This window comes from Centroberyx gerrardi, chromosome 12, assembly GCF_048128805.1.
Source record: "Centroberyx gerrardi isolate f3 chromosome 12, fCenGer3.hap1.cur.20231027, whole genome shotgun sequence".
NCBI lineage: Eukaryota > Metazoa > Chordata > Actinopteri > Beryciformes > Berycidae > Centroberyx > Centroberyx gerrardi.
In genome coordinates this window covers 14448138-14470571 of record NC_136008.1, presented here as the reverse complement: position 1 = coordinate 14470571, position 22434 = coordinate 14448138, and the positions used below count along the sequence as shown (strand labels likewise).

General features: G+C 45.9%; 1 protein-coding gene across 4 annotated transcripts in view; it reads left to right on the top strand.

Moving 5' to 3' along the window:
- Nucleotides 1-21360, top strand: part of nr4a3 (nuclear receptor subfamily 4, group A, member 3) — a 23882-nt gene extending 2522 nt beyond the window's left edge. The window contains exons 2-9 of one of the 4 annotated variants that reach the window (XM_071916789.2): nt 1358-1528; nt 2546-2627; nt 6127-6962; nt 12148-12277; nt 13135-13298; nt 13438-13637; nt 17306-17484; nt 19391-21360. In XM_071916789.2, coding sequence (XP_071772890.1) covers nt 2564-2627; nt 6127-6962; nt 12148-12277; nt 13135-13298; nt 13438-13637; nt 17306-17484; nt 19391-19653 — 1836 coding nt within the window. In that variant the 5' untranslated portion in view covers nt 1358-1528; nt 2546-2563 and the 3' untranslated portion in view covers nt 19654-21360. Of the gene's footprint in view, nt 1-1283; nt 1529-2545; nt 2628-6126; nt 6963-12147; nt 12278-13134; nt 13299-13437; nt 13638-17305; nt 17485-19390 lie in introns of those variants that run through there. The other 3 variants (XM_078287118.1, XM_078287117.1, XM_071916788.2) reach the window with 3 other exon arrangements.
- Nucleotides 21361-22434: the final 1074 nt, after the last annotated feature.

The following is a 22434-nucleotide window of genomic DNA, read 5'->3' as shown; positions in this document are numbered from 1 at the left end:
GCTGGTCTATCAAACGACGAGCTGTCAGTGTTGGTCACTGAAGCCGGCGGACACAGAGTCAGGAGAGGACAGCGGGCTGCAGGTGCCTGTAGCACGGATATTCAGTTATCAGGACTGTGGTGTGACTTGTCAATAGACAGTGTTGGGATAGGCTACATAGCCTACTGCGAGATCGGGTGGTCTCAGATTAAACTGTATCCCTGGCAGAGGGTCTGTGTGACGGGTAGCGTGTGTGTGTGTATGTGTTTGTGTGTGTGTTTGAGTGTGACAGAGAGGGGGCGCTCTGGGCCTTGAAATCCTCCGTCCACGGTGCGCTCTGCTGCAGTGAGAGGGAGTTAGAGGCGCACGGCGCACCGAGTCCGCTGGTTTCGGGTCCGACTTTGAAATCTGGAGTTTCTCCCTCTGTCTCTCCCTCTGGATGAACCCTGAGCAGGCGAATACGGTGGTGATCAGAGGCAAGCAAAGCGGTGGCCTTGAGGCACTGGCACAGACAGCTGTTTTAAAAGTTGTCACCTTTCTAGGTCCGTATTTGTGGATTCAGTTGTGAGTTATACGATGTCTGCTGTAGAATGCTGTTTGTGTCTGTAGTTTAACTGATTGAATTTGCCCGTAGCAGCGCAAAGATTCAAAAATCATTTTCTAGTCAAGTGATAGAATGAAACTTATCGCCCACGTCTTTTCTGTCTTGAAATGAACAAAAATGCTTAGTTGTGGTCCTTAGTCTTTTCTTTGTAGCATGGATCCATGGTAAATTTACTGCCAAAACCCGACTTTGTATGGTTTAAATTTAAAAGGCCTCTTTTTCACTTTTCTGCTTCTCTGGATTTTCCATGGATCATTGCAATGATTTATACTGATTGCATTATTGGCGTATTATTATGTTGTGCGCATAGAAGTTTACATTTGACTCTTCTCTGCCGTTTCTCTCCATCCGATGGACTGACTTTTATGTATCAGATTAGATTTGTGCAAAACATTTATCTTCGGTGTAAATTGAAATACTTAAGCTATTTGTTGTCTTGAACTGTTCTATAAATGTTGTTGGCTGCAGGGATGTAGTAGAGTAAAGCTAAGCTCAGGTTACTTTATTTGCGAAATAAAGTTTATCCTCTTTAAAAATCTGTATGATGAAGGCTAAACTCACAGTATGAGTAGCATCAAATTGATTTAAGTAGCCGAAGAAGATGCAGTCTCTTATCGAAATAAATACATTAATTCATGTTTTCCTTAAAGTGTGATTGATTGTTCGTGTTGGTGGTTGTTTGCCTTAGGATGATCTCTGACTGGAGGTGCTGGTTCACCCACCTTTCTATTTCCCGCCACATCACTGGCTGTAACCCAGGCGTCTCTCCTCCAGACCCAGGTTCGGAAGAGCGCGCCCAGCCGAGCTCAGAGCCCCGGCGATCGGACACTTCCTCCGCGGCGCCCGTCGAGTCCTCTTTGCTCCAGGAGCCCTGTCCCGGCCGCAGCCACGCCACCCCTCCACCCCGGACACCCAGCACCATTCAGCGCGAAGCTCTTTCACCAGGTACAAACCGGGACCCGAGTCCTTTTTTCCTTTCTTTTTCTCTTTCTTTTCCCCACCGTCTCTCTTGTCTGAGCTGATGCTTTTCCATTAAACTGTTGTTGGCGCAGGTTTCTTCTTGTGCATTCATTGGATGTGATAGTGTTTGGTTATGCTTGTTTAGTATTGTGGAAAAAATACAAAAGTTGGTATGAGCCTAGAACAGTATTTTACCCAAAATAATCAAATATCAATCCAAGGCTAAATCACATTTTAACGTAGGATCCTTTAGCTCATAATTTTAATTTTAATTTTAATTCTAGGCCCAAAGTAATAAAGTGATAAAGTTTTAATTGTGTGCCTGTGTGTGTGTGTGTGTGTGTGTGTGTGTGTGTGTGTGTGTGCGCGCGCGCGCGCGTTTGTTGACATTTCAATCATTAGACAAGCTGGCAGAAATAGAGACTTCTGAGACGAGAAGCACCGACCACAAAAGCAGAGAGCGAAATCAAATAAGTCATAGATATCGATCCTCCTAATGACTCAACAAGGTCAAATCTCTTCCAAACCCTTTGAGACCAAAATAAGCCAAATTAACCAGTGCACGTTTTTATTTCTTGTTTGTTTCTGTTTTATTTTGTCTTGAACCTGTCAAATGAAGGAATCAAAGGAGCTTAAAGATCCTTTCTGTTCTTCAGTTCTTCACCTGAATTCATCTCTGTGCATTGCAAATAAAACAAAATTAGCAGATGATAAATCTCTTACTGTAAATAGCAGGCTTTAATGCAGATTTTAAAACATCTGTCTATTGTGACTGGTATGACTGTAAGTGTAATTGTGGCTCTATGTGTGTGTGTGTGTGTGTGTGTGTGTGTGTGTGTGTGTGTGTGTATGAATATAAGCACAGTCTTAAATCAGTTTGCTCATTGTGTGAGAGGCCATCGAATACAAACAATTTATTTGATAATTCATTGACAAGAGAATCACTGAATACGAGAATGTGTTTTTGTATTTATGTCTGCACTTCATGTTTTTATTTGTTAGATCTATGGCATTCTGACAATGAACAAGCGCGCTCAGTTATTGGAACAGCTGCAGTTTGTCCAGTTGAAATGCACACCTCGAGGTTAGAGACTGTTTCCCTTCACCTCACTATACTGCACCACCTATGTCTGACTCTGCTTGGGTTGTCTGTCCTCTCGCTTGCATACACACACACACCCACACACACACAAACACACACACACACACACCTGCTTGCATGCAAGTGAAATAAAAGCAATGGGATGGTCTCATGGTGGTGTTGGAGTTTAAAAGGTCTTCTTAAAATTAAAGAAACTCAAATGTAGTCTGATATAACTCTATTTGTATTGGTGAGTGTGTGTGAGAGGGTGCACGCTTGTGAGTGTGTGTTACTGAGCGTATACAGGTGATAAAGAGGATGAGGTGTTTGCAGAAACAAGCCGTGCAAGTGTGTGTGGTTTTACAGGATCTGCTCAGGATAGGGGCACATGTTATTACTGTAGCAGAATACGGGTGTGCACGTTAGTGTTTAGATCATGGGCATCATTAGTGATGAAAATGTGTGTGTGTGTGTGTGTGTGTGCGCAAGTGTGTGCAAAAACAACTCCTCAAAAGCTTCTTTTATCACCTGCCACACAATCATACACACACACACACACACAAATTGTAATCCATACAGTTTGAGGTAATTGCCAGCTGTGCAGTATAGCAGTATATATTTTACAGTTATTTGTGATATAACATCTCTCTGCTCTTCTCATCCTTTCTTCTCTCTTCAGCCTTTTACTTTTCTCATTGTTGTTATGAGTGCAGCTTAGTGTGAAAGATCATGCACATCCACTCAAAATCCTTTTTAAAAAGGATGGTATTTAAAAAGGGTGGTATTCATAGGATTCTCCTGTTTTTCCATGGATATCCATCACTCTTATAATGAAGTGCATATGTCTGTTGGTGTAATATGCCAAGTGAGAACTTTTTTAGGGAGATAAAGACCTCACTCACACAGTCCCACCCACACACACACCCACCCACCCACACACTCAAAGGGGGGCACCGTGCCCACTCATCTGAGGCTTGACCTACTGACACAACAAAACTACACGCACAGCAGAGAACAGAGTTCACCGCTGCGCTCTGCCGAGTCTTCCTCTCACACTTTTGTTTTTGTCTCCGTGTCTGTCTTGCTCTGTGCTCGGTTGCCTAATCGGTTGCAAAAGCCTTGGTAGCCTAGAAAGGCCCCATGACGCCTCTGACGGCGCGTGTGTGTTTTTCCACGTGGGTTGAGGAGCTGGTCACTTGTTGAAAAAAAAAAAAACTCGATGACGTCAAGAATACATACGCCATGACTCACGTCCCTACCGAAAAAATCCCTCTAATATTCCTATAGGGACTTCTAGTATGTCTGTTAGTCAGTAGTAAACTTATCATACTTTAAAGTATTTTAATCTTTTATGTTATCACTGTGATATTTCTATAGGGAATTATAAATTTCCTGTGATATTTAGGCTATATAGGATCCTTCTCAAATTAATTATAGGGTTAATATAATTTTGCTTCCCGGTTAGCGCACCAGGTGGGCAGGAGAGCACGGAGCTGTCCTGCAGTCCAGTTTGAGAGCTGACCCCCAGCCTGTTGGTAATAATAATTAGGCTACATGGGCAGCTCACGGTAAAAACAAGCAAAAAAAAATCGTGACATGTAGATGACTGTCCCTAACATTGATTTTTCTTTGCTTAATTAATGCTTTGAATCATCCTATTCTTGTTTACCGCTCACAGCCAAAAACTAGGCTACCCTCAGGTATGATTTGATTGTGGTTAGAGCGGCTCTAATGAATGTGTCACTCCGCTGCTTCTGCCATGGGTGACATTTATTTATGTGACCGCAAATTGAAAGTTATATTTTCAGAATGTATTATTATTATTGTTGTTATTGTTATTATTGTTATTATTATTATTATCATTATCATTATTATTATTATTATTGGGTTACGATACTGTGATTAGCCTAAACTGCTTTATTGAATCGAACTTTTATTTTGGTGAAAACGGAACGAAGCCGCATTCTTTACCTTTGCTGTAACAGAACAGGCCATATAATTCACTAAAGACCTTCAATCAGTTTGGATGGAGCTGTTAGTCAGACTTCACTAACAGCAGGACTGAGGCTATGTCCCGTATTTGACTAGATAAACATGACGCGCGGGGAATGGGAGCGATTACGGCAGAGCGCGCGCAGGGCGTCAATGGGAGCAGCGCTCTGTTGACAGTTCCCTGCTCAGGAACGACGAGCAAACATCACAAACCCTGGCTGCGCTGACACTCACGACTGATTACACACACACACACATACAGTCTACACACACACTCACACACACACACCCGCATGCACGCAACCGCACACACGCAGGTGGACTGTATTACGTAACGGGTTTGATAAGACAGAGCATATAGTCCCTTCCATAGATGTGGGTGGGTGGGGGGGGGGGGGGGGGGGGGCAGCTGCTGTGGCTGTTAGAGAGTTAAATCAAGGGAAAACTCAAGCACCAAATAAAAGACAGGGCATCTGCAGCAGTTAGGGGACATGTCTGTGTCAGTGTGTGTCTGCATTTGTGTGTGTGTGTGTGTGTGTGTGTGTGTGTGTAGGCTACATGTGTGTGTACACTATTGTGTGTGTATCCATATGTGTGTGTGAATATGTGTGTAAGTTGTGCAGCAAGGGTCCAGCACCACCATGGGGTTCCATTATTATTTAATCTTATCTCATCTGCTTCGCCATCAGACTAACTAGAGCATGTGCGTGCGCGCGCACACACTAGACACACACACACACACACACACACACTAGTAACAGAAATTTCAGCATTTCAGTAATTAGTAGAATGGATTGGGTCTTGCTTTGATTGCTTTGCCTCAGAATTGTGCATTGATGAACTATGCAGCTTCTCTAACTGAGCAATGTATGAGACTTGGCGGTGTCTGAGTTTGTGGGCGTGTGTATGTACCAAACATTTCTGCTATACTTCTAACATTCAGTGAAGGAACAAAGTGCGAGGAGTTCTAAAGCAGGAAATTGAGTAAAAGGCAGTGGAAAGATTTGTTCAAACTATTTCACATTTCTTGTTTGTGGAACACAGAAAGGTGCATTCGGAAAGTCAATCCTTTTTTTAATGTTGCAAATCCTCTGCCAACTCAATAGCTGAAAAAAAACAAATGCCTGTTCCAATAGAGCTGTGTAGTATTTTGCATTCAAATTTTGGATGCTTTTTAGCACTACCATTGTGTGCATGTGCTTCCCTGTAGGTAGAGATTGCCTTTATCCCCTGGATATCGGGTCATTTGGCCCTCCTGATTCCTGTAATGTGCTTATGTGGGCAATCTCTTCCTTGAAGTCCTGCTTTTGTGTTCAAATCAGCGATCAGCTAATATGTCATTGCATTTTCTTCGCTGACTAATGGTTGTTGTAGTTTTAGTGTTGTAGTCTACTAACACCAGATTAAAGCTACAGTGCATTTGAATAAAAATGAGTGAAATCTATAACAATATATATCCAGGGTCTGATGCCCCGCACCTCTAACCTGTGTGTGCTGTGTCTCCTGGCAGACATGCCCTGTGTGCAGGCTCAGTACGGGCCCGCCCCCCCAGGCTCAGCCTACTCTGGCCAGTCCTTCAGTTACCAGGGCGACAGCTACAGCTCTGACCTCATGACCCCAGACTACACCAAGCTGGACCTGGGCGGGGGTGAGATCTCCGCCGCGGCCGCCACCACCTCCCTTCCCAGCTTCAACGTGTTTGTGGAGGGCAGCTACGAGCCCAAGTCCTCCTGCCTCTACCAGATGCCTGCGCACAGGCCCACCATCAAGAAGGAGGAGGAGAGCTACCCCACCGCCCCTCCGCTGGAGGCCATGTCCTCCTCCTCCATGTACTTTAAACAGTCGCCCCCCTCCACCCCCACCACCCCCTCCCTGCCACCGCAGCCCGGCACCTCCTTCCTGTGGGATGAACACTCCCTGGCCCCTCCGTCGCACCCCCACTCTCTGGGCTCCAGCCTGGAGACGGGCCCCATCAAGTCCCCGCGCTTCCCCCACTTCTACCAGCACTCGCCGCCCCACAGCGGAGGCAGCGTGGGCGGCTACGAGGGGCCGGGAGGGGGACTGGTTCGCACCTCGTCTTCTTCCTCCTCCTCCTCTTCCTCGGTTTCCCATCCTCACGGCCCGCCCCTGGAGCAGCACATGTACCAGCTGCACCGCGGGGCCGGGGGCAGCAGCCTGGCCTTCCGCTCGTTGGCTCTCGGGCCCTGCGCTCCCCTACTAGACAGCCTGCCCTCGCCTCCGCAGCGCGGCCCCCCAGGAGAGGGCACCTGTGCAGTGTGCGGAGACAACGCCGCCTGCCAGCACTACGGCGTACGCACTTGTGAGGGCTGCAAGGGCTTCTTCAAGGTAACGACCCTTCACGAAAAATAAGTTCATGTTCCACCCTCTGTCTCTGTCTCTCCCCTGTAGTCTTTCTAAAAATCATTCAACAATGTCTACTCCTACACCCAAGTAAGACTTTCACAAACAGACACACACAAATAAACACTCACGCACATAACTGACATTCCTCCTTAAAAAAGCACCTAGTATTTGTGATCTAGCTGCGCACTGAACCTGTATTTCATTCGAAACTTTTTTCTTGCATTTGCCTCTCTCCCACTCCGACCCCTCCCGTCGCTCTCTAAATCGTCTTTAGAGTCATTACGAAAGCACAAGACACCCACAGGGGTCATCTCCCCCGGCAACCAAGTGGGCAAAGTGTGCGTATGCATGGTCTGCGTGTGTGTGTGTGTGTGTGTGTGACTGCTCGAGTTGCGTGAGAACAGAGGATGATAAAAACACATATCCTCTCTCAGACGACCAGGGAAAATTGCCCACCACGCTTGATGTTCAACCACACAGAAATAAAGTGTGGTAAGAGGGGCAGTGGAAATGGAATCCTCCCTGAAATCAAAGTTTCCTTTGAGTGTGTTTGTGGTGAATCAGTGACCGCAAAATTGATCACAACGCATTTACAAATATTTGGGACGATATGAGTCAGTTTGAAATTCCGTCCGTCGCTGATTCAATCAAACCCTTTATGACTGTTGTCTCACATCCCATATCACCACACACACACGTGCACACACACACGTATATATACACACACACATACCACTCATTGTTCAATATCGCCAAGAGCCAGTTTTTAGTCAGACAGATTTTTCATTTTCCCTTTGCATGTCATAAAACAACAATATTTCATGAAGCCAGATACTTTCAGAAGACATAACTAACAATTTCTGTGACACCTGCCAGTATTTGACACGTAGTGGCGCAATACTTAAAACAAATCAAATTAAACTCATATTCACTTACATTGAAGTAAATGTTTTCATGCAGTTTTTGTATGCCAACATTTTCAGGCACACTTGTTAAGCATTCTATTGGTTGCATGGGAGAAAAAGAGAGAAATTAAGAGACGGGGAGCAAGAAGGAGGGTGCAAACACAGAGGTAATTGAATAATGCCTCTGGTAGGTGGAAATGAATTATCCCTCTTTTCAATTAGTTTCGCAATTTGTTTTTATTTAGTAATTAATGAAAGCAGCGTCTGGTGGCAGCAGGCCGCGGGCTGTGAGCTCGCTACAAAGCTCAGCACCCACACAACCTGTCAAACCTCAGCATGTCTGCCTCTCACACACATGCAGATGCAGCCAACCACACACTCACACTCACACACACACACACACACACACACATATCTCTCTCTATATATATACTGTATATATGTATATATACTGTATATATATAATTATACATATTTTTCATTCTGTTACACAGCAAATCCCAGATGCCACATCTGAAACCATTAGAAAATGTGCATTTCACACACCTATTCCTTTTCATATTCATATTATCAGGCACATTATGCCAATTATTCTGATGGTTTTATTGTCCCTTAAATATATTTCTCCTGATTAGATTTAATTATGCCTGAATACTTATTAGGCATTAAGTCATAAATAGTAGCGGGTTTCTGGGAATGATTGTTATTTCATTAGTGCAATTTGAAGCACATTTTCACTATGAATTAATTTTACCTCTTACACAAGTAGTCATTTATTTTTGCAGTTTTTATATTTGCAGATTAATATGGTGCCTTATTTATTTATTTTTTTAGAAATATGTCAACTTGCATTCACTAGTTTCCATTAATATTGTGAAACCTTTCAGAATGAAAAAAATAGTATAATACCAAAATTATGCCAGAAGCAATAAATAGCATTAAAACAACCGACAGATTTTTACTGAGTTCTGTTCTAACCAGTATGTCATTTTAGTTGTACTTTACTGTTCATTTAGTGTACTTGATTTTCCTTTACCACTAGTTAGTGGTAAAGGAAAGTATAGTATAGAAGTACAGTATAGAAGTCATATTTGAGAGAGGAGAGAGAAAACCAGTCCAGTGGCGAAAGAAGACTGAAAAATAGTCAGAGGGGTGAAATAAACAGAAGTGATATTTCATTCATTCACAAAAGTAATGCACACACACACACACACACACACACACACACACACACAGACACACACACACACACACACACACACTGTGTCTACTGAGATAGGAAACAACAAAATTAGAGTCAAGAATAGATAAATATTTTTTTATTATAAATCACTGGACTTGAGCGGAGAGGCAGTCATACAGACTCATTCTCTACAGAGAGAGAGAGCGAGAGAGAGAGAGCAGTCTGATTGCCCCTGATTAAGGAGCAGAGGGGAGGGAGGGAAGAGAAAGAGGGAGTAAGAGGGGGAGGGAGGTCCCTAAAGGCTTTTAATTTAAGCCAAGGCTATTAGCACATGTTACATGTCATGAATCTGCCTCTGCATGCCTCTACCCAGCCCCAGAACACCCGCGGCATGTGTGTTTGTGTGTGTGTGTGTGCGTGCGTGTGTGACAGTCCGTCTGTCTGTGAGTGTGCGATTGTGTGTGTGTGTGTGTGTGTGTGTGTGTGTCAGTTTGTCCATGTGAGAATGTGGCTTTAGTGCATATGGATTAACTTATCCCTACATTCTGACTCTCAACATTTAACTTCTGCCGTCGGATCATTACAACATTTTCATTCTTAAATTTAGTCCTCAAATTACTGAATATGGCCAGTAAGGCATAAACACATTTCTGTTTCTGTTTAAGCACTTTTACATTTGTCATTTTTTCCCAACAGTACAATACAGATGGCCACATTGAATGTGATTAGAATAAATTACAGGACAGATCAGATGAATTAATAGAGTATACACCACACTCTCATCCACCCATGTTCAAACACTGACATACACACACATGCACACACACAAACACCTACCCACATGCACGCGCACGTACACACACACACACACACACACACATACACACACACACACTCTTTATTATATAGCCTGACTAAAATAGTCTTACTTAAGTACCATGCACCATGCATAAATAGGACCTACAGATTTGATAATCATATTGAGATAATCTGATCTGGCTGTGTGTGTGCAGTGCATGTGTGTGCGCGCATGTGTGTGTGTGTGTGTGTGTATGTGTATGCGTGCACGTGTAGGTGGCCCATTGATAAGTATCAGAGACTATTGAGTTAAACAGCATTAGCTCAGATACGTAGTGTCTCTGCAGAGACGCCAGTAATACTCCATGCTCCTTATTAGAAAGCAAAGTCACAAGAGTGGAGGGAGACAGGAGACCGGCCAGCACTCACTCATGAGGGCTCAATTTATCAGAACCTTATTGATCATTTCAAACGCAGGCTTTTCCAGGAACCAGCTTCCTTATAAATTAGGCTCTGGGGTCACACACTGAGAGGAAGTATTTCCCCCTCAACCGACCATGAGGGGTCGACAGTGATCGCAGCTTACACCAGTCCTATCTGAATCCCCAATGTATTACAGGAAAAACTCTAAGTCTTATGCATAACATGGGTTTTGGGGAGGGAAAAAAAGTTGCAGGTATCTATAAAATCCAAACCTCAAAGTATCACTCTCAACAAATCTGTAAACAGATCAATTTCTCAAAGCAGACAGAATTTCAGCTCGTTAATTGGATTTTACTGTTGGAAAATACTGCAAATCAGAAAGATTGGAAAAATATCTTGTTCCTTAAGTTCGTATTGGCCTTATAGACCACAATATCTCGAGGCTGCGTGCGTCATCCAGGCAACTGCCTTCTCAACTTTATGTTTAGTTTAAACTCCTATAAACTAAACGGATGCTATTCTCCCTCAACCACATTAGCTTTGGTAATGACCATAACTAACTTATCCCCGCGCGCACGGGTCATTGACCATTGAAGAGATGAGAGGGAGACATTCACAGCGATCAGCGGTGCCATGGCAACGTCTCTCATCCGGCGCTGGCCCCCATTACGCGCCAGTTCCGCCCTCGCGCCGGAGCATATGGAATAATTGGTGTGTTATTGGTCTCCCGGGGGGGACGGGCATGTGTGGCGCGAGGGGTTCCTAATTGGATTTATTTGTTTTGATGTGTTTTAGAGGCGTTAAAGAAGGGGAGGCCGCGACACTTTCCGTGTGTTCCATTTGTTTAATTTACGGTTCGTTTTGGTGCTCGGTGCTTGGATGGACTTGGTAGAGCCAGTGCTACAACAGCGAAGAAAATGTAAACAGTTTGCAAATCATGGTAATTATAGGATAATTGCAGCAAGTTTTGTTGTAGCACTCAGAGTTGCACCCCAGGCGAGTTCTAATTCTGTTTCATGTCAACGACGCCCAAACAGATTAGCAATAGGCCCCAAGGACCCGTAGTGGATAAGATTTATCCCTGGAACCCCATATCTGGAAAGATGGCTGTTAGATGATATAGAAAATAATTATCTAGTTTATTTTATAGTTGGGGAGAGAGACACTTAGGATCAAAATGCATTGTCACACTGTACTAACCAGAGCCATAACCCCTGCGCACTTTGAGAACCACCGATTTAGTCTATACACAACTTTATCCAGTTCCAAGCGCACGGGATAGGTTAAGTGGCGCGCGCACGGGAACGGGATAGACAACTCACTACCACCTCTGTTATTATTGTCTTTCATCCACGCCCGGCCCCACGCGGCCCGTTTCTGATTTCATTTTAATAAGGTCAGTAATAATCGCGCGAGCCAGCCGAGGAGAAAACAGCTCCCGCGGGGCCCATTGAGAGGCGCGATGCGCGAGGCCCCGGAGGTGCCACGAGCTGACCCGCGAGCTTCACAAACAATCTGATCACGCAGCTCTGCGGCCGCTGTCCCCTGTCTCGCGGGACCCGCCTCGGCACGCCACGCGCTCGTCCCCATTGTCAGCTCCGGCGCTAATAAAATTGTCCCTCCTGCAGGCGAGGCATGTTGGGAAATTAATTTTATCTAATTATACTGATGTCACCGCCGCCTTTCAGCGCGTAATTAAAATCTGACCTGCGAGCTTCCGCTTTCATTCTTCGTTGGGGTAGAAAAAAAAAAACAGAAATTGAATTAAACAAATCAAGTATTTGGTGGTTGATTGTGTCCCTCCACTGGCGAGTGTTTGAAGGCTGATTATCGGTATGCCTGTTTCTGCTTTCTCCAGCGCACCGTTCAGAAAAATGCCAAGTATGTGTGTCTGGCCAGTAAGAACTGTCCGGTGGACAAGAGGAGACGCAACCGCTGCCAGTACTGCCGCTTTCAGAAGTGTCTCAGCGTCGGCATGGTGAAGGAAGGTAAGAGAAACCCGGCGACCAGACACCTTGCTTCCACAGAACACACACGATGTCGGCCAGCAACCACACACACACACACACACACACACTGTTGATGATGGTGCAACACAAACCCTAATAGGATAGATTTGACCCCGAGTCCACATGGTGATGAAGTTTGTCTCTCTAATCAGGGTTTAACAGGCCGGTAATGACCTGGCCTGTGGTACAGTCACACACACACACACACACACACACTCAAGCAGCAGTCACTCATCTCTCTCCCATCGAGCAAGGAGAATGGGAGAACTCACATCCTTACCAGTGACCCCCGACCCCTGACTTGCGAAACCGGGGTGTTATCAAGGTTATTTCAAGAGACACACAAACTGACCATCCTGTTTTGGGACTCTCACACTGATCCACTGTTGAGTTCTGCATCTGTGTCATCAGCATCTGATGCTGGAGTCAGCCTGGTGCTTACACTGCCCCGATCTGTAAGTCACCAGTTCTCTGAGGTTTCTCACCTGTGCCGTCTCACACATCAGTGTGCGTGTCAAGTGTACACACACACACTTACACACAAACGCAAACACACCCACACACTACTCTATCCCATTAACTCCTATGCATAGTATACAGCCCGTAAAACAGCTCCACTGCCATCTGCTGGCTGGTACCATGTAGGGATTGTGGGAATGTTGGAGAGCTCCTGTGGCAAATTTCTTTTTTCAGTCATAATTCCATTTCTATGAAATACTGATAAAATCAATTAAAGAAAAGAAGTTCTGTTTACATAAATATTTTCAGATTCAAGTGGACAACCGCTTCATTATTGTCTCTTGTCTGCTCCCTCTCTCTCTCTCTCTCTGTCATAGTGGTGCGTACTGATAGCTTGAAGGGGCGCAGAGGCCGTCTGCCCTCCAAACCAAAGAGCCCCCTGCAGACAGAAGCGTCTCCTCCCTCTCCCCCCCTCAGCCTGCTCTCCGCTCTGCTCAGGGCGTATTCCCACTGCACACCCCGCGACCTCGACTACAGCCAGGTACCCCCATCCCCCTGCTCGTTTTTTTAGGTAGAGATATACATACATTCGAAGAGTGAGATGTAAGAAACTCATTCCTCTCCTCTCTCTCTCTCTCTCTCTCTCTCTCTCTCTCTCTCTCTCTCTCTCTGTCCCACAGTTCAGTGCGGCGGACCCTCCCACCTCCTCCTCGGACGCCCAGCACATCCAGCTCTTCTACCGGCTGCTCACCATCTCGATGGAGACCACGCGGTGCTGGGCCGACCGGCTGCCGGGATTCTCTGAGCTGCAGCGTGACGACCAGAACCTGCTCATAGACTCCGCCTTCCTGGAGCTGTTTGTCCTGCGATTGGCTCACAGGTGAGACGGTGGGGGACGGGCGGCCTGATTTGGCCAAATTTGGATAAAAGTTTGCTTCTTTGAACTTTTCCAGTGTACAAGTCTACACCCATGCACACTTCGAAATATGGACTGCTTCTTCCAAAATACGCAGTACACACCTACGACTTTGTCAGCGACTTTGCTTGATGTGGCATCTCACTTCGTGTTAGGAACAACAGGCAGTGCATATCCTTTACCATTACAGTACAGCGTGTAACTGTGCTGGCATAGCTGTCTGCGCTGTGTTGGTGTATCTCCAGAGTAGGAGGAGTGGAGCTGAGTAATCGCCATATGAACCGCATTATGAATGGAGTCTGTAGCTATGACAGCAGCTACACCCACAGAGTTCCGCTCATCTCGTCTGATATCTGACGCACAGAGAGCTCTGTGTGTGTTCTGCAGGCTAAAACTGTGCTAACATTGTGAGCTGTGAATTGACAGGATCAATTCCATCTAAAAGCTAGTCAGCTGAGAGACTGAAAAGGGCTATTATGGAAAAAAAAAAAACATACATATTCAATTCAGCTGACTGAAATATAAAGGCAATCGACTCAAACATCATTGAACTTGTGCGTTCAGTGAGCACCCTGTGTGTACGTGTGTGTGTTTGTGTGTGTGTGTGCACGTGTGTGTGTCACTGGTGGATACCTGCGGTGCCATTATGACTGCCCCGGCCCGTCTTTACCCCAGAATTGCCCCGGGTTACCACTCTGTCCCTGCAAGGCATGTGGCTGGTTAAATTTATGGGATGGAGGGGGGCCGGGCTACAAGCTCATCCTTTTGTCTGGGCTGTCGTCTAGGGCAGAAAACCAACACAGTCAGACACACAAACGCACTTACTCACACAAACACACACTGATGATGTAGAATCCCAACTTTCTCTCCTTCTCCCAGTGCAGGTCCAGGTGCAGGGTGGGTAGAGGATGGGTGGTGGCATCACAGCCCCAGCAGGGGGGCATCAGGCTGGGACTCTGACTCACTCTAAACGGTGGACTCATAGGGGCCTCTATCAAACACACACATGCTCACACACACTGCTCATCTTCCTATCAGCCAAACTCCCACAGCACAGAGGAAATCACACACAAGCGCAGCACTGTCTTACTTTCTGCCTCTTCCGTGAGAGCAATTGATGTGGTCCGCACTCAGGCTATCACAGTGTCGATGCAGCCTTACATTGACCCTGTGTTGAACCCAGATGCCTTATTAGACCCCCATGCAAGCTTGTGTCTGTGCGCTTGTTAGTGTGTGAGTGTATGTGTGTGTGAGTGTCGGATGTGTGTGTGTGTGCTCAGTGTGTATAGAGTAAATTTGCTCCGCTCCTCTGGGCTGGCATTGCTGTTAGTGCTCCGTTACTAAACAGTTTCTGTGGTTATTGGTTGAGTACCGTGGTGACAGTGTCGTCAAGGGTGAGCGGAATGTGTGGCAGATATCCAGCTGTGTATAAGTGTGTGTGAGTGTGGATGTGTGTGTATGCCCGTGTCTGCCTGCCTGTCTGCAAGCCTGTCTGTGTAGTTTTGCTCATGTGCTACATGCAAACCTGGGTCAAATAGTATTTGCAAGTAATTCCTAGCATTGGTTTTAACCTGCTTAGTGTACCAGACGGGTGGGCTTTACTACATCAGGACAATAGTCTTAGGTAAGTTATCTATCACAGACGTCTATGGTAAATTGGCTTCCAAATATTTTCCCTTTCTAAAATTTCTGGCGCTCACTGTCTTACGTGGCAAGCCCCACCCTTTTGGTAGTCGAAGATGATTTAAACAACACTAAGCATTAGTGTAAAATGCTATATGAGGGACTGTAGCTGTGACTGGAAGGTTGCTGATTTGAACCCCAGCCTGGAAGGGGCGATCTAGGTGGTGAGAGTCAAGGTGTGTGTGAGATGTGTGTGAGTGTGGGTGGGGGGGGGGGTCTCTCATCCTGCCACTTGCCCATTCCCTTTTCCTCCTCTCTAACGCCATCTCCCAACACCTGCATCCACCCCCTCCTCTCATCTGTCTTCTCTCCTCTCTCTCTCTCTCTCTCTCTCTTACCTCTCCTTCCCTTCGCTCCAACTCATGGGAGAATATTTCTGTCCTGACGGCCAGGGCTGAGTGTGTTTATGTTTGTGTGAGAAAGAGAGTCGCCGCTGTCGGGTGAAAACCTTGTATCTCCAAAATGTCAACTTTTCAAGAGCTAAGAAATACAGCCGTGTTTTTAGCGTGACTACCATGCATTTTTGAGTTTATTCCATGGGTTTTAAATGGGTTTCATCAGCCTAAGGGGTTGCAGAATATTCTCAAACTATAGAGGAGCATGTAATCCCTCAATTGGAGTTAATATGAAAATCACCAAACTTGCATTTATGAGGTTTTCACCCGACAGCAGCGGAGTGCTTATGTATGATGGACAGAGCTGATGATGTGTGTGTGCGTGTGTGTGTGCGCTCTGCTGCACGGGGGTGGAGTCCCTCTTAAACTGTAATGAGGATAATTAGACGCACACAGAATTTCATCTCCTTCTCATAACTGCTAAACCATCAGAGAGCCAATGTTTGTACAGGGTGTAATTTGAGGCTCACCCCTTCTCCCCCCCTCCCTCTCTCTATTCTCACCCTCTGCTGTTTTTCCGGGCGCCCTCTTTAGCTCTTTAGCTCTTTCTCCTCCCTCGTCCATCTCTCTTAGTCTCCTCTCCATATAGCAGCCTCTTGCTGTCTTCTTGAGATCTACCCACCATGTCTCTCTCCACCCTCTCCCCCTTTTTGCCTCTTCTCCCCCTTCTCTCTGCTGTAACTCGTCTACTGCCTCTGTATTAGGATTTTTTTTATGAAGGATTTTAATATGAAGGAAGCCATGCTCTTCTGTTCGGCACTAATAAAGAACAGTCATCCAGCCACTCTGTCTCCCTCTCTCTATGGTGGAGAAGTGGGATGGTTGTGTGTCGTGAGTAAACGATGGTTAAATACATCTGAGAAGCTTTTTCATTTCCTCATTAAGGCTCTGTGTTTCCACTGCACACCACAGCCTGGGCGCATTAAACAGTTCACCTATACACACATATACATACACACACATGCACACACACACACAAACACACACACATGCACACATGCCAAGTATTCACACAGCAGCCCTCTGCCCTAACCCTTCACCCCACACCACCAAAAGGAAACGCAGGAATGTTTTAAAATGCTATAATTTGGAAAACACAACCTTAATCAGCTGCATGCCCGTGTTTGATGTGTGTCCCGTTTGTGTGCTTCAGTGTGCATACTGCCACGTTTTCTCATTGTAGTTATTGTAATTGTTTCCTTGCCCAGTAGCGCAGGCCCTATTTACAGTGCACAGGGGAAAATACAGCTTTTCATTGAAAAAGAGCTCTAGCTAAAGAGAGATGTTTTTTCTAGTGTTAACTTGCAGAATTTGGCTTTGAATCTATCTTTAGTCAGCCACCGCCATAGGTAGCCAAAGACAGATTTGACATTATTTAGATCAAATTCCTCCCAATGCATTACCGATCTTCATGTACCTTCTGGCCACGTTGACCAGGTTTCCTCCATAAAATACCTAAAGGATGACAAAACTAACCGGTGTCTCCCTCTCTCTTTCTCTCTCTTTCCTCTCTCTGCCTCTGTCTTCTTCTCTCGCTCTCTGTCTCTCCCTCAGGTCCATGCTGTCGGAGGATAAGCTGGTGTTCTGTAATGGCTTGGTGCTGCACAGGTTCCAGTGCCTTCGTGGGTTTGGAGAGTGGCTGGACTCCATCCGGGACTTCTCCACCCACCTCCAGAGCCTAAACCTGGACGCCTCTGCCTTCGCCTGCCTGGCCGCCCTGGTGCTGCTCACAGGTAAAAACACAAGCCAGTGCTGCTCTTGACTCTTGAAAATAAAATCAGAATATATTCATATAGTGTAATGTAGATATGTAGGAAACAAACCGATTTTTATACTTTTTGGATGAAAAACGTCTTGACAAAAATAGCCGTGTGGAGTCTGGTTTCAAAGTCTTTGCTCTTGGACCTTGAGCTGCTCTTCTCCACTCACACTCATACAAGCTGCTTATGCGTAGGTGTAAGGATACCGGCCCTCACACACCCTCTTTCCTTTGTCCAGAGCTTTGCCTTTGGTGATTCAATGTGACAGCGATCAGGTGGATACATCCACTAACGTCACAGATACGCTCAAACACACATGTGTGTGCATTCGTGTTCCCACACACGTCCGTCTGCAATAAGAACCCGATACCCAGAAGCACCTGCTGCACCTGCCGCACACCTGGCCCTCTAATCAGTGTGCAAGTGTGAAAAACTGAGGAGCATCACGGCTCTCACTGTGAATGTGTGTGTGAGACACAAGAGAAAAGACTTATATGGTACAGGAGTTTAGTTAAACTGCATTAGAAATGCATTAGAAATCGTCAATTACAATTACAAATGTAGCCCAAGGTGATGGAGGAAGCATTTATAATTAGGCGCTGTCATGTAATTTTTTTTTTTTTACATCCTCAAGTCAGAGTCAGAATCTGTACATAAATTTGTAGTGGGTAAAATGCCCCTCCCCCCACGCTCAGCTTCGTCTCCTCCACCCCCCTCCTCTTCCTCCTCCTCCTCCTCTCCTTCCCCGGTCTAGCCCCTCCAACCCCATTCTCCCTCTCTGGGGGAGCACTTAACTCTGTGCCTGATCGACCAGCCCACCGTGGAGCGCCGCTCTGGAATGGCGTCTGCGCTGTTCTCAGTGGCGCTCTGCCACCTCGGCAAAGCACACAGCACACTGCCACCGTAGAGCCGCCAGAGCCACCAGGCGATCGACCGCTTCAGAGTGGCCTGTGCAGAAAGGCAGCCATCGATCCCTCCCCGGGAGCTCGCGCAGATAGAGAAAGAAGGGATAGGGAGAATGGAGAGAGAGAGAAGCGAGAGAGCGTGTGAGAGGTCTGAAAGCCACGGTGAAAGGAGGACTGGAGTGACTCTGCAGCAGCAAACACAGAACAAACAAAAGAGTCACATAAACAAACAATAAATAAGCTTCAGATAGTGGATACCTCAAACTGAGACTGGTCTTACAGCCTCCCTGCAGCACAGGCGGGCTTCGGTGTGTGTGTGTGTGTGTGTGTGTGTACATGCGTGTGTGTGTGCGCGTGCATACACATGCACATGCACATGCACACAGTGGCTGGACACCCTGTTCTCTGCAGAATGAGTTAGTGTCACATTAAGCCTGGTACGGGTGCCATTGGAGTTGCTATGGGCAGCAGGGTGTGTGTGCGTGTGTGTGTGAGCGTGTGTGTGTGTTTCTAATTTAATTTGGCTGCTCACAGGGCCAAATAATCAGCTAATTGTTGGACACTTTTGTTTCTGTCAATGTCTTAGATAGCAGGGAGTATTTGTCTGTCTCTTTGTGTGTGCAAATGTTTATATATAGTGTGTGTGTGTGTGTGTGCATTTGTGTGTGTATGTGTGTGTGTACACAGTGTGCAGGGGGCTTATTAGGTTAGACTGTGTATTGATCTGTAGTGAGTGAGACAGGTTAAGGCCTGTTAAGAACATGAGCCATACAGGCTAATGAGGTGGAATTCAATATAAAAGAAGATGTAGCTAATGCTCTTTCAGCTGAATGAGCTCTGATGTGTGTGTGTGTGTGTGTGTGTGTCGGTGTGTTACCTCTTTTTCCCAGTGTGTCCTGACTTAATTTTTACAGTGTAATGAATTATTCTCCTAACGTCTCTGTCTGTCTGTCTGTCTGTCTGTCTGTCCACAGAGCAAGTCCCCGGCCTGAAGGACTCAAAGCGGGTTGAGGAGCTGCAGAATAAAGTGGTGTGTTGTCTGAGAGACCACCTGGGTTTCGGCCCCTCTTCGTCCTCGTCCAAGGCCGCCCCCCCTCTGAGTCGTGTGCTGGGCGTGAGGGCGGAGCTTCGTTCCCAGAGGACCCAGGGTCTCCAGCGGATCTTCTACCTGAAGCTGGAGGACCTGGTCCCACCCCCGCCGTTGATTGACAGGTTCCTGGACACTCTGCCCTACTGACAGCCGGGCTGAATCCACCGGCAAACACACATCACGTCCTGTTTAAGCCTTTGCCCCCAGGAGCACGCATACACATCCAGAAGAGAGACTCACTCCCCTCTGACTTATGCAGAGCAGAGCGAGAGAGCCAATCCAACGCTTTTCACTCAAAAGGACAACCAATCGAGAACGCCTTTCACTCAAACGGACAACCAATCAAACGCTTTTCACAAATATAAAAGACAATTACTCAAACGCTTTACCACTTTTTATTTGATCCTCCTGTTTTTCTCACATGGGGAAGGACGAGGAGGCCGAGGTGGACGACGGAAAAATGAAATAGACTTTTTACTGTCCTTTCTCCGTCTGGGTGGCAGCTCATCTGGCAAAAAGAAAGAACACCGAGGTTTATGAGCGCTGTGTTTATCTGTGTTCTGGCCGGGCTCGTCCAGTCTGAGGACTTCTTAGTGGGAGGGAAGGGGAGGTGTCAGTGTGACAAATGCAGGCTGTGTGAAAGAATGTTTTTCAAATCTGATGATGTCCCAGCGAAACACAAGCTGCTGTGTATTCTAATTCCTCCCGCGAAAAGGGAGGAAAGGGGGCGTTTTCTTTCTGAAATGTATCATCAGAGATCAGACAGCGTGCGCACATGTAAACATAGATGCAGCGTTGCGTCTGCAGCGACACATCACAAGGCAGGACACAGATAACTCATAAACACGTCAAAGTGGCTATCGAGTTGGGCTCTTGAATCCAAGTGCAATTTCTTAAGTGCTATCTTATAAAAAAAAAAAAAAGGAATAGACGGAGAAGGAACGATTTCATTTCAAACTCTAAATTATTTTAATACAAAGACTCGTCCTGTACTGTCGTACGAGTAGCTCCAAGAGAGAGAGACAGTCTCCGCCCGGCTCTAGAGAGCAGAGGAGATACTGTGCACTAACAATTGATGACTGAGTCACCCAGACTTGAACTTGCTGTAGTATGTTTTTTTTTTTTTTTAATTAACTCATTTTGAAATTAGAGGTTCGAGTAGGAGTATGGAGGAATGAACATGGACAGAATTTGGCTTTTAAAGCACTTACACCCTGAGAGGGGCTAGAAGCACAGACACACACCCTACCTGTTTCCCCCGGGGGGGAGAGGGGGAGGCGGGGAGAGGAGGGTGCTCGACAGATAGCTGTAAGGCCAGGGGTGAAACATTCCGCAGTCATGCTCTTTTTGTATTTGTTTCTATTGTGGAGGCTGTGTGAGCGTGTGGAGGACATGGCTGCATACCGTCTTTGTGTGTACGCTTAGAGAAGCAGGATCATATGCATGGTGTGTTATAAGCTGTCAAGAGCTGCCATAGCCTGTCAAAACAGCTCGACCTGTGTTTGTGTCTCAGACTGCGGCTCTATGGGGATCTCCCTAGGCCTCCACCACCCACTCACACACTCACGGCAGCAGTTTGAAATATGAAAAAAAAGCAAATTCTATAGATATAAATATAAATATATATATATACAAAACTAATATTTTGAAGTGTTTTTAGCTTTTTCAAATATTGTGGTACGAGTTGTGCATTGTTTTTTGAAGAAGAGAAACAAAAAAGAAAAAAAGTTGCTGTTTTTTCAATGTCCCTCTTTGGTTTGAGTTTCCTGTTCGATTATTTTTTTCTTTCTCTTTGGTTCACTGGATTTTCTGTTCAGCACTTTGAAATCATAAACTAGTTCTGATTATTCTGCCCGACTGCGTCCAGTGTTTTCATGATTGCTGTTTCTAAAATGAATTTTACTCTTTCATATTCAAGGGGAAAAAAAAACAAGCTGAATCAAACATTAACAGTGTGTGCAAGACATTTTGAAAGTGAACAAAAGAACAAATGTGAACAGGTATTAGTATATTTTGCATTTGTGTGTGTGAGTGTGTGTGTGTCACCATGTGTTTGGTCGGCGACATGAGCCTCTTGACAGGTAAAAGGCCTCCTCTTTCTCCCAAGGGACCCTGGGCTCTCACAGAGAGTGGAGGGGGATTAGGAGAGTGAGGAGGGAGTGACGGGGGAGGAAGAGGAGAGGAGAGGAGAGCTTCATGTTAGCATGAGGTCCAGATCAGCCTCCAGCCTCGTTAAACACAATCGATCGCCACGGTGACATTTCACAGCACATGCCGTCTATACTGTCACTGCCATCACTCACTCACTCACTCGCCCTCCTGCACGCCGGCCTGAGTGTGAACACACACACACACACACACACACACACACACACACACAGAGACACCCAGGTGATTGATAGTAACAGTGTGGCAGCGACATTGTGGACAGCTCTATCTGTGTGTGTGTGTGTGTGTGTGTGTGTGTGTGTGTGTGTGTGTGAGTGTAAGAAAGAGTGAGGGAGAGATGCACAGTTGCTCTATATGAAACTTATGATCTGACAACCACACTGCACCAAATCGCTATCCCAGGAAAATGTATATTTTTATTAATATTTGTCCCTTTCTAATCAAAATTCATTAGCTTTAGCTTCAGCTTCATTTACTTAGCCACTGTGTGTGTGTGTGTGTGTGTGTGTGTGTGTGTGTGTGTCAGTGATGGCTATGGTAGACAAGACTCTGTCTAACACCTTGTGCTCCTGTCAGGGATCGTGCTGTCGCTGTGTTTCATCAGCATACAGGAAAAGAGCATTCACACCGTTTCCAGATGTAGTGGGATGTGTGAGTGTGTGTGCGTGTGTGTGTGTGTGTGTGTGTGTGTGTGTGTGTGTGTGTGTGTGTGTGCTAATCCTCTTTCTACGGCAGCGACATGTCTGAGTGACGAGTAAT